We start from the raw sequence: 13,413 nt of genomic DNA, 5'->3' as shown, positions 1-13,413 counted from the left end.
CAGAATTTTCTGAGGTAAGCCCAGGATGGTGTTTTCAGGAAGCTCCTTAGATCATTTTAAACCACACCTCTCACTAGGAACCACTCATTTAAGGTCACTTATGGACTTTTCCTTTCATATATAAGAGTCTTGGGTTGAAAGGCCCCTTAAAAGGCCATGTGCCCAACCTCTGGACAGATGCTTGAATTACCTCTACAATACCCCTTAGAGTCAGTTGAATAATTTTTGATATTCTATTGTATAATGGACAGAATGCATAGTATTATACTTTAAATATAATTTCTTCCTTTCTTTCCTTTGATATTTTCTTGAAAGCCCAAAAGAAAAAAAAACAGCACGTTATTCCCTTTCTCCTACTTGGCCAATTTTGCCTTCTTCCTGCTTTAGGACTAGTGCTAAAATTCAGCATGACTGTTTTGGTCTCACAGCTTCAAATTATTTATTGCCTCATTATGCCAAAGCATTTTATTTTGGCCACCCTAGCCTTGTTGGCATACAGCTCTGGGAATATTGTCAGATAAAGCAACTGCTGCCAGGAAAAGGAGTATAAACAGTTGTTACAAATTCAGAAGCTATTTGGTTTTGTGTTTTAATTTCTTAATATAGGCATGGTAGATTTAAAAAAAAAAATCATTGTTTTGTGGATCTGGTGAATACAACTGGAATGGACAACCAGATAATAAGACTAAATTAAACCTACAATGGGGATTGTCAATATGCTTTTCATAGCAAAGATCCAAAGTGGAAAATCTTGGGGCTACACACTATAATTCCTCGTGACAACAACTAAAAATGCAAAGTCTTTATTTTTCCATTTCAATCACCCTGTTGATACTTGTTGGTTTTCATTTAGTCTTTTGGGTTTTGCTACTGCTGTTCTAATTGTCATTAAAGGAAATTCCAGGCAATAAAAAACATACAAAATCCAAACACATTAAGGGTTTTTCCATGTTCATTTTTTATATGACCATCTATAAAATAACATGGACATTTTTGGACATAAACATCAATGCTGAAGCTGAGTCAAAACAAGAGGAAATACTGTCTGAGTGATCTCTATTATGTAGTTAGTCATTCAAAAGAAAAACAGGCTGTGTGCTACGCAATTTAAATGAGCTATGAAGCAGCTCTAGTCCTCATTCAAGGAATCTTACAAATTCAGTCAGCTATTTCGGGAAGTAGACAAGAAATCTAAAAGACATTTCCATTGAGATGCATTGTGAGCATTTTAATTTAAAATTACAAGTCCATTGGAATTCCACCTACTGTACTGTATTTCAGCTCCATTTACATGACAAAGACACCAAAAAATGGAGTGGTGATCTCATAATTCTTTTCTTACCACATCCTTTCATTAATAGTATTTTTATTAAAAGTATTTGTAGATAATAATTTACTGTGATACAGAAGAACAGAATTATTAATTTAAAAGGCCACTAAACAAAACTGTAGATATACCCCATAAATATGTACAAATATAATGTCTCAAAAAATTAAAGACAAAACAAAACAAAAACAAAGAAATTGGTCTCCAGCATGTGGTTGGTAAGGTGAGAAAGCTCCTCCTGCAGCCCAGCCAGCAGATGGCACAACCCCCCTGCTGGTCAGTGCTGTGGTCCCTCCCAGGTGGGGCCGCAGGTTCTTCCTCTGATTAGTTTCAGGCAAGTTTCAGCTGAAGGTTACCACCTCCCCCTTCCTCCTTCCCTTCCTTTCTTCCTTCTTCCCCAGCCTCCTTCATCTTTCCTTCTCCCCCCCCACCAGTTGACTGGAAGACTGAATGCTACCAAGGAGACTGAGTTAAAAATCATTACTGAGAATTACTGCGAGTCCCTCTTGAGGGCAGATATTACAATCTGTCCTCCTGTGACAGATAGCATGTAATTAATCCAGGTTCTTGGAAAGGAAGGCAACTTGGGAATGGATCTAGAAAAAGAGCGAGGTAAGATATGGTACAAATTTACTCCTTATGAAGTCGAGGGTAAAGCAGGGTTTGGGAGTTAGACACATCTAGCTATTAGAGAATTATTTCTGTAAGTCAATCAATCACAGCCCATGTCCAATACTGTAATATGTGTATTTTTCCTAAACTTTAAAAAATTAAAGTATAACATACAAAGTGGCTCTCTGGACCATGACTCTTTCCCTCCTTCTTAAAATAATCACTATTCTGTCTGCTAACAGTACAGAATAGTTTTGCCTCTTGTTTAACTTTATACCAATGAAAGAACAGAATATATATTCTTTGGAGGTTGGCTTCTTTGGCTCAAATTATGTTTGTGAGCAGAAGTTCCAGCTGTGGAGCAAGTGGAGTTCTCATCTTTGAGAAGGGAAACATTCCTTCTGGAAGAGTACAAATGGGTCTAATGCCTGCGCATGAATTAAGTTATCTTACATTATTTTCTTTTGTAGGTAGACGGGCAGGATGAAAGTGGTAGCTGTCCAGGGGCATGAAGGGAAGGATGGAATGTGTGGGAGAAAACTATAGAAAGTGCAGGTTGCTCTAAAGACTGATTTTGGCTAAATAATAGTATTTCTAGGATCAGACTTGGTGTTAAATATCATTAAGAATTTGTTCAAATCAACCTAACCTCCAGTACATTGGCCATATCGATGGTTAAATGAAGTGATAATATGTATTCCTTTCTTCCTTCCCTAGGTTGGCACCCTAATCACCCTGTGTTCTGGGCTTTTTAGCAGAGAGTCTACAAAATCTTCCTAGATGGATGATTTCATTTAAATATACAATGCACACACTATTAAATCTACTATAACCTAGACAGGTATGATGACGATCTCCATAAGAACTCATTTCATTAACCAAGAATAGGTTGCAACCCATCACAAAGGTTTCAAATGCAATAAAACTATCCAGAAACCCTTTGGCTGTCAGCTTTACATGAATATGTAAGAAGTAGTTTTTAGACTCTGAAGGAATCAAGTACTGAGAGCAGTGACAGATGTGGGAAGTATTCAAGCTTTCCTTGTGTGGCACAGGAAGGCACAAATCACCTTTGTTTAAATAATAAATATGCCCTTTAAAGAGATGCCAGGGACTTCTGTACAGAGGCAAGAACTGAGACATCAAAGTTTGCAAGGGAAAAAATAGGTACCTGGGACCAAATTTCCACCTCTCCTGAGACTGTTCAGATCCTGGATATCAGCAAAAAATGAGAAGAGGGGAAATAGTTGGAGGGAGAGGGGAGGAGGAAAGGAACCCAGCTAGAACCAATCCACAGTAAATGTTTTCCAATCGAAAAAGAATGGGTATAGAATGGGGTGGGCAATTGGGGTAAGGGTTCTGGAACCATGAGATCCTACTTGAAATGCTTACTTCATCAGACCTCAGTATTTTCACCTGTAAGTGGGAAAAATAAAACCAATGATACTTTTATTACTTGTAAATTATGTATCTGTCTCTAACCATCTATCTGTCTTCCTGCCTATCTATAATAGCATAGAGTATTTATATCTCCACATCAGTTATAGACCTTACCCATTATCAATTTTATTGATGCTTCTATTAATAATACAGGAGCCAAACTATGCTCAAATAAGTAAGCAGCTCAATTCAGCTAAATTTGAGTTTCACCAACCTACCTATTTCCAACCTGAGATCTCAGGGAGATCTCATCACTCTCTGGTTCAGTCTGTCCTCCTGCTTCCACTACAAGATAAGAGGACTTTTTTGATGCTAGGAACATAGCAGGTGGGCATTTGCCAAATCCACAGGCCCATGGTTAGGCAGTACATTTGCTGATGGAAAATATGATCTCCAAAGAATGCTTTTCTAGCTGGTGAGGATTATTTATAGCTTCTGACACAGAAGGTTTCAAGAACAGAACGAATATCATTATTGACACTAACTCAAATGAACTTCACAGGAAGGACTATAAAGTCCTCATAGGATGCCCTGAAGAGATGGGGTCTTAGAGAACTTGACAATGGGAGGAGAAGGGATGAATGGAGAAATGGGGGTAAGTTGCCAAGACATGCAATAGATTTGGGGCTTAGCTTTCTTTTTCTGACTGCAGGGTCTTTCCCCTCCAATTTTTTTTTCTGTCAAAGGAATGTTGGTTCAACATCTCTGAAGCAATGCAGAGACTTCTGCTCAAAGACCTGTGGGCACGCAGACTCCAGCTTCACGGTGATAATCTTGTCTTCTTCACTTTTAAGTTCCTTTCTCTTCAGACCTGCCCTGCATCCAATGGTACCTCCAGAAGCCCACATGAAAATTGTTTATTAGTGGGGCTGGTTTGCTCACATCTCATAAATGTACTTTGCTCAGTCTGTGCTTATGCTGAGTCCTCACCTGAGAATTCTCTCATGAATCCCCTCCTACCAAATGCCACCCATCCTTCAAGACCCACATCTAGCCCCATTTCTCTCCACAAAGCTTTCTCTTATTACCTAGCCCTCAGGGAGCCCACACCTCTTCTCTGAATTGTGAAGAGCAGTTAGGGCCTATTTTATACAACAGTGCTAATTAACCATATTGTATTACCTCTTCTTTTGTTATATGTTATTATAGTTTCTCTAGACTATTTTTTTTGAGTTAGGGACCTATTGAAGTAGGGACTAAGCTATTTGAGTCAGGTATTTAATCTACGTAGAATGGCAGAGAGGCTACTTTTTCTAGTTTGTCTGCCCAGAAGGGGGTTCTTTCTGCGAATACACACAAAGGTGTGGTATAAGCCAACTTAAGCCCTCATCTTCCCTTGTAATCCATTTCAGACATGTGCAGACCAACCTACCTGCTATGGATAGTTACCACAGTTAGTCCTTAAGGAGCAAAATCATCTTCCTAGACCCCCTGAGTGACACCATTCATCAAATGATTTCTTTCAAGATGCCATCTTTTTTATATGCAAAGAGTTGACACAGCCTTCCGGAAGAAGCCGAACAAAAGACATTCTCTAACCACCATCATACAAATCACATTCTGAGAGATTGTTCAGCAACAATTAATAAATGCCCTAGAAATACAATCAAAGATATGGTTTGGGAAAAGGGGGAAGAAAGTCCAGGTGAGCTAGCTGCAGGAGTTGCAGACAATGTGGAGGGGAAATTCAGCTCAATGATTGCGTCCAGCCAAATCTCACCAAGTTTAGCACAGTAAAAACCGGAAAGGGCATACAAACTCGCTGTATGCCATGGGGCACATAGATGTACTCTCTTTGCCTGAGAGGAGTTTCTGGTTTGGGTCCTTTAATAAGTCATGTATGTTGATGTGCAAGACCAGCTGGGAGGAAGGGGCTGCAGTCCCTGCCCACTGTATAGTATTAGCCTGTGACCTGGGGCGAGTCACTTGATCTCTTTTCTCATCTGCAAAATGGAGATAATACCTCCTCCCTCGTTCATTGATTCATCCCTTCACCAGATGTGTTAAGGGCCCACTATGGGCCACGCACCAAGGAGTGTGACAGTGAGCAAAACAGACATGGTCTTTGCCCTTAGGGGGAGTTCAGATCACCTCACAGGGGTGAAGTTACAGAGAAGAAAAGTGTCTTTGAACTGGGAAGCACCATAACAACGGAAAGTCTTCTTCATTACCAACAACTTCTACTCACGATCTAGCTGTGTAACACTGGGCGAGTCTAATTTTTCTGGGTGTTCCTATTCTCATCTATAAAATGAGGAAATTTCCTGTCATAAAATTTAATTATTCCAAATGCACATGAAGAAGTTAAGCTTTCTAGGTACTTCTGAATCATGGCTTTCTGAAAGATTATGAAATAGTCTAGACACACCAAAAGGATAGGAATAATACAACAAACCCTGCATACCAACTCCCCAACTGGAGAGAAAACATTACAAGGAGCTCTACCTGGTGGCCTGCCCTCTTTTCCCCAGAGGGAATAACTGTGATGAGTTTGGTGTTCATTATTACGAATCATGGCCTTTCAGGAAACCTGGTGTGTGACAAAAATGGTTCCCCAATGAAGAGTTCTTCCTACACGAAAGTGTTTCTGGTTCCTGATGAATGCCAAGTCACAACAGTGCACATCACAGAAGCTCAAGTACCAGCCTGTTCTCTCCCTGCCAACCTTGCTTGCTGCTCACCCAGCAGACAGAATTAGAAAAACCCTGTGGCAGGCACTGCCTGCTGCATTTAGAAGGAGCACAGTTTTGTAGTTACCTTGAGGGCCTTCTGTGCAGGTTCACTAGACCCAATTGCAATGAGGTTAGGCCCAGCCATGCTGCAGAAACTCTTCAAATGCAAAGTATCGGTCACCGGGACTGTGGAGACTGCATAGTCCTATGGAGACAACAGAAAAACAAGCAATTTAGTATTGCAGAATAATTCTAAAACCTATTATAAACTTGCCTGAACCACACCTGCTTCTCTGAAAGCTGCCAGGGGCCCTGAATATCTGGAAGAAAAACTGGGACCCACAGGTTTGGGTATTGCCAGTTAAACGAAGACTGCATCTAAGAAGAAAGCGGAGAGCTTCCTTCCAGATGTGTGACTAAGGCAATATCTTTGCCAGCTCTTTGATTTATGGAGTGGGCTACTCTGGGAGGGTGTGTTTGAATATCCTGTGCAAACTGTGGCTCAGCTTGAGCCTCACATGCTCATAGGGAACAGAGCTTCCTGGGAGTTATGTTATTTCCTAAGCAATCTGGAGATCCAATCTATTAATGATCAGTTGAGTAAAGGGACCTCGAGGATGTATGTGCAATACCTTGGACAGTTTCCAGGGCAGAGCAGGCACTCAAGTACAGGGGACCCCTGATTCTGATCTGAAAAATCCGTATTTCGTGTCAGAGTCAGTTGGGTTTCCAGATTTTTTTTAAAGCTGTCAATTGTGCCAGGAACATCTGCCTGGTGATTCCATGATTATACATCGGGAGAAAGCAGAAGATGCCCATGCTAACTTAGTTGCTCCTGTGGTAGCCCAATGAAGCCGCTTTATTGAGAAAAATGAATTTAATAGCTTCTGGCAAATGTACAAATATTAGGAATTATTTTACAAAGCCAATGAAATATAAACACCATTACTCATCACATTGACTCAATGGGCTATGAATATTTATTAAGTAATTACTTTGTACCAGGCATAAATTATCCTTTACTTACCTTAAAAGTATCAGCCAAGATTTCAGCACCTCGTTGATTTGTCCTTTTGGAAAGGCCCACAAAAAATTCTCTGCCTATAATAGATGTCATGGAACATAGTGAGTGGGTGGTACCTGACTGCCCACTATTTCTTTTATCTATAAGTAACGACCTTAAAGCATCACACAGTTCTCTCCTTCCACAGCGGACAGCTTCACTAAAGAGACCCCTGCCCTCTTTACAAAAAACTGATTTCAAACTATTGCCCTTAAAAATAAACTTTTCCAAATTCATAAAGACAGAAAGTAGAATGGCAGTTTCCAGGACCTAGTGGGAGGGTGAAATGGGGAGTTATTGTTTAATGAACACAAAGTTTCAGTTTGGGAGGATAAAAAAGTTCTGGAGATGCATGATGGTGATGATTGCCCAACAATGTGAATGTAGTTAATGCCTCTGAACTGTACACTTAAAAATAGTAAATTTTATGTTACGTATATTTTACCACAATAATGAATGAACTTTTTTAGCCTGAAGAATCTTAGGGAAAAAAAAAAAGAATGAACTCTTTATTTAGGCAATAATAAAATTAAACACATTAATAATCTATAATCAGAACTTAAGTAGTAGAAATGACAAGTTAGCAGTACAACAGACCCTTAAATAACATTGTTTTGTTCAATATCATTTTGTTTTAATGTTCATGAGAAAAAAAAGTCAATTTCTGCCCAGATCCACTGTCTGTGTGGAGTCTGCCTGTTCTCCCAATGTCTGCATGGGTTTCCTCCATGGCCCAGAGCTGTGCGTGTTAGGTGAACTGGTGTGTCTAAACAGTCCCAGTCTGAGTGAGTGTGGGTGTGTGAGAGAGTGCACCCTGTAAGGGATGGCGTCCTGGCCAGGGTTGGCGCCTGCCTTGGTCCCTGAGTGGCTGGGATAGGATCCAGTTACCCATGACTGAACTGGAAGAAGCAGTTTGGAAAATGAATGAATGAATCGGACACAAATTATTGTAAAGTAAGAATTCATAAAGTCTGTGGTTGTTATAGAGATGCACGACAATAAATCATGTGATATGAAAGTGCTCAGCTTTGTGATTGTTTATTTTTGATCTGTGTGGCGGGAGGAGAAGCTCCTCAAAATTTTCGCTTTGCAAACAGTCATTCTTTGACTTAACCCACCACCATTCCAACTGGCATCACTCACTGATTTACCAGAAATTGGGTAAATAATTCCCTTGTTTTTATTCATCTTTCTTAAATGTATGTGTATCTCACATTTATTTCAATGTTTAATATTAGAAGCATTTTTGGGTCTTTATTTAGAAGTTTGGTGATGTTTTCATGACTGCAAATATGAGGTAGGAACTTAACTCTTGTTTATATCAATTAGCCTATGGTAAAATTGGTTTCGTTATATGTCATTTTGCTTAAAGTCACAGCTTCCAAGAACATATCAATGGTGTTAAGTGAGACCTTACTGAACTATCTTTTTATTGCCTTAAAGAACAACTAGACATTCTTGATAAGGTCAGATCCCTTTTCTTATAAAGATCATATGAAGCCTGAAAAAACCATCTGGGTGAAGCGAGTTTAGATTGACTGGTTTTCAGATTTGAACTCTCAGAGCCCTGTCTTTAAAACTATACATCATTTATTTCAAATCAAACCATCAAAAGATACCTATCTACAAACTGCAAATGTTTTGGAGGATGGAACTCTCTTCTTATTTGATTTTTCTGAAATTCTGCAGTTTTTCTACTTAGAGGCAAAATACTAGATAAAAATGGCCTCTTAGTTATATGCAAACAATTATAGTAGATGGGGTTAGGCAATACATAAATGTGGGGATTCTCATCTTCCCTTAATTCTTTGGAAAAGAATTCCACATAAAATGTGGGAAAAAATATTCAAAGAGAAATCAATATCTTTTTGCCTCAAAACATTACGGTAAACTAGAAGAAGAGTAGCCATGTGGAAGGAATTGTTGATAGACTTTACAAATGTTATAACTTTAATTTTCACAATGTCCTTATGAAAGAACATAGGTCAAATTATGTTATGACAAATTCCAAGGGCTTTTGCTGTTAGCAGACACAGAAATCTTTTGTGGCACAATGACAATTTTTTTTGTTAATGGTATGATTGTGTTGTCCCTTAAGAAAACTCACTACATAAATATCAAAATTTTAGTCAGGGAGAGGCCATTTGCTTGACAGAAGTATTACTCAGTTAAAAAAAGTCGGCTACAATCAAAAACCTCAAGTTTCTTTAATTCTTTCAAGATGAAAATAAATTTATATATTTGATTTATAAAAAATTTTAAGAAAAATATTTAATTTGTTAAAACTAAGCAAGTTTTAACAAATTTATAGGGCAATATGCATATGATTTCCATTTTAAAAGACTGAAGTGTGATAGGAAAATACAAAGAAAAGCATGCTGCTTCTCTCTTTAAAGTCAGCTGGCCTTCTTTTTCTGGCAGTATGTTGGATGAGAGCCCCTAAATGACCTTCCTGATGGAAACAACTCAAATGCTGGAATTGACATATTTTAAAAATTGTTCATTTGGGTTTTATATCTCTTGTGTCATTTTCTTCTATGCCAGTTCACGTTTTGGGTTTTTTTCCCCCTTCCTACCTCAGTGGTTTATAGGAGAAACCAGGCCATTTGTCCTACTGACTGGATTTGGCTGATTACTTCCTCATATCATTTAACATTTAAATGTTCCTTTATCCTTTGCATTTTCAATAAACTGGTAGTTTCATGTAGGTGGTTAATTAGATTCTCATTCAATTTTTTGTTTTGATAGGACTACTTCAGAGGGGGGCTGTAGCTTTACTATGTCATATCACGGGGTACATGACTGATTGCCACATTTTTAGTGATAACAGAATGATCAGTAGGTTCAGGTGGCATCAGCCTGATTCCCCCATTATAAAGTTCTCCATCAAGATTTCACTTAATGGTTTTGACATCCTTTGATGGTCACGGCACAGATCTACTATTTTATTAGAGATCTGCATTTACTGGCTGGAATTCTGTAAAGAAAATCTTTCCTCAATAAAGTATTTGGTCAGCTTGAAAGGGAATTCATAAAGGAAAGACAGGTTAAATGCTTGAGTCTTTCCTTTTACATGGCAGTTACTGGAGTAATGAGTTGGTGCTCCAGAAACTTGTAATAATGGTCAATAAGTTTTTTTAAAAATATCATTTTCCACTAATGAGCCAATTAAATCATAATAGAAATTAGAAAATATTTAAAACTAAATGGTAACAAAAGTATTCATTCAAACCAAGAAGGATTCTGCTAAAGCAGTACTTGGAGGGAAAGGTATATAGCCTTAAATGCTTACAGTAGAGAAGAAGTTTCAAAATAAGGAGATAGAATTCCAACTTGAGAAGTAGGAAAAAAAAAGAACAGAATAAAATAAGGAAATAAAGATAGAAACAGAAAGAAACATTTAAAAGAGAGTGTTCAACAAAGCTAATAGTTGGTCTTTTAGAAAGATTAATAAAATTGACAAACCTCTGAAAAAAAAAGAAAGAATGCACAAATTAACATTACATGAAAAAGGAATATAGCTATAGCTTCTGTGAAGCTTAAACAGATTGTACAAAGACATGAATAACTTTATACCCAACATTTGAAAACTTAGATAAAATAAACTCTTAGAAAATGGAACTCACCAAAACTGAGTCAGGAAAACCTAAATTGTCATATGTTAATAATAAAGAAACTCAATCAGTTTAAAATCTTCCCACAAAGAAAGCACCAGTGCCTGTTTATAGGTAAGTTCTATCAAAATTCAAGGAATACACAATTCAAATAGTACTGACTCCAGAGAATAGAAAAATAGGAAATATTCCCTAATACATTTTATGAAGCTAACATAAATCTTTTACCAAAACTAGACAAAGATAACAAGAAAGAAAAAATTATAGGCCATGGAAATAATAGTCATAACAAAATAATAGCAAATTAAATCCAGTGCTGTATTAAAAATGGAATAAATCATAATCAAGTTTGTTTTCATCCCAGGGATGCAAGACTGGTCAAATATCAGAACATCAATTAATGTAATTAACTGCATCAACAGATGAAAGAGGAAAATGATATAACCATTTCTTTGAAGCAAATCAGAGTGTACTGTATCACTTGAAATTCATTTTCAGGTGTTTACCTTAGAGAAAATCTTATATATGTTCCTAGGAGATACACACAAGAATGTACATAGCAGCATTGAAGATAATAGAAAAAAAAAACCCAAACAAAATACCTCCAAATATACACCAGCAGTAAAATGAATGCATACGTTGTGGTGTATTCTTACCAGAGTACCACACAACATTGGAAATGAACTATAGCTACACATATCAACTTAGAGCAAAAGTAGAAAAATCACACTAGAGTTCATATAGTCTGACTCTAATAATATAAAGCTATAACACAAGCAAAACTAAACAACATGCAATTTAGGAATACATATATTGAGGCAACACTCAAAGAAAGACAAAACAATGATTAACACAAAATTGAGGGCAGTGGTTACGTGAAGCTGGGAGGAGGGACAGGTTGGGGGACGACATGGGGGCTTCTATGGTCCTGGCAATGTTCTGTTTCTTAAGCCAGGAGGTGGGCACCCAGGTGTTCATTTTATTATTGGTCTTTAAACCATACATAAACATTTTATAACTCTTTTTTATATATTCTATATTTCACAAAAATAGATAAATAAAAGTAGAGGTAAGTTGATGTCTATTTAAAAGAAATGGGATTGAAACAATTTTTGCCAGTAGCTGCTCGCCGGACTGACAGAATTCCCAGCAGGGACTGGAGTTGGAAAGCAGCTTTCCTTCCGTCTATTTCCCGATGTGTTGTTAATGAAGCTGCGAGTCACAGAGGAAAGAGGACAGACACAGAGCACAGAGCAAGTCCTACAGATTTTCTTACCGAACTCTTCTCAATCCAAAACCTGAGTGGGTAATGGTTGTACCACATTGTGCATATAATTAATGACACTTGAATTGTATATTTAAAAATGGTTCAAATGGCAAATTTTATGTTATATATGTTTAACCACAATAAAAAAAAAAAATAAAAGTGAGTAAAAACTAGAAGGCAGGACCAGGCATTAGGTGTGAATGAGGTGCCAAGCAGGTAAAGATATCCTAATACCATCTCAGTTTTGAACAAAATAACTATTAAGACATTAACTTAAATATTATATAACAAATTTTAAAAGTCTACAGATAGTATCAAAGGCAAGCCGCAATGCAAAGACTTTAACCAAAAGAAGATTCCTAGTGCCTTCACTTTGAGATTTTAGGGGAGTCTGTTCAGCTCACCTGTTCAGATAACTAAATGGCTATGAACAAACTTGTTTAAACCATCTTTCAAATGGTATCAGTACCTGCTTACAATAAATTATTCATCATATGGCTATGTTCTGGTAAAAAAGATTTGTATTGTAAGGAAGTGCGATTGACACATCTAGCTTTTCACAAAAGCCTATTTTCTTAGAGAAACAGGCTATTGTTCTATGCTGCCAAAAAGAATGAAAGTGCCATCAATGGGAGACACAAAGAATATTCTAAGGGGAACTTACTAGGCAGATTCAAAGAATGCCTGAGTCTGCTGGGAACATCCAGAATTGAGAATGTGGCGTAGGTTTCCTAGACCCCTTGTTCTGTGTTCTTAGGGCTCAGTGGGTATGCAAACCAGCCCCCAGAGGCAGGGCCATTGCCTATGACAGTGGTAGCACAGGTTGTGCAGTGCACAACTCCAGGGAATAGTATTCACACACCCCCTGATAAGAATGGCACCCCTGGAGCTGGCAACACAGTGGCCCCTTCCATAGGTATAGTACGTGACACTAAGCAAGGAACCACTCAAATGTCACAGGATAAACACCATTCTTCTTCCAGGAACATCAATTATATCCAAATGCAAGTAATACAAAACATTCTTTTTCTATTAAAACAAAGATGCCTACAACTTGGTTATATGTACACATGGGATTCAATGTAAAATTCAGGGCAGCTAAGACATGAGACTTCCAAGAAGCTTCTTGTTTTCAGTAGGCCACCTGGGGCTACATTCCCAAATCCCTAAGGACCAGCCTTTGCTGTTAGGGCTACATTGGTGAAACGGGTATTTATTCTCTGACATTTAGGGGAAAATAAGCTCTCACTATAAACTAAAATCACTATTGATTATTTTGCACATCAATATAACCAGAATGAATCTGGGGATTCAGATTTTACACATGATTTTACAAAACACTAATCATTTGATCATAAGGAGCTGGAAAGGTTAAATGCTAAAATTACTATTTCTTTAGTAGCTACATTATACATATT

General features: G+C 37.7%; 1 protein-coding gene across 1 annotated transcript in view; it reads right to left on the bottom strand.

Moving 5' to 3' along the window:
• Window positions 1-13,413, bottom strand: part of DDAH1 (dimethylarginine dimethylaminohydrolase 1) — a 129,831-nt gene that overhangs the window by 18,201 nt on the left and 98,217 nt on the right. Inside the window, exons 3-4 of the mRNA XM_045547623.1 lie at window positions 7,079-7,152; window positions 6,137-6,256 (exon numbers count right to left, since the gene is read on the bottom strand). Of these exons, the coding sequence (XP_045403579.1) occupies window positions 6,137-6,256; window positions 7,079-7,152 (194 nt within the window). The remainder of the gene's footprint in view (window positions 1-6,136; window positions 6,257-7,078; window positions 7,153-13,413) is intronic.

The sequence above is a fragment of the Lemur catta genome, chromosome 3 (assembly GCF_020740605.2).
Source record: "Lemur catta isolate mLemCat1 chromosome 3, mLemCat1.pri, whole genome shotgun sequence".
Lineage (NCBI taxonomy): Eukaryota > Metazoa > Chordata > Mammalia > Primates > Lemuridae > Lemur > Lemur catta.
The sequence above is the reverse complement of the archived record's forward strand: the minus strand, read 5'-3'. Positions and strand labels throughout refer to the sequence as shown.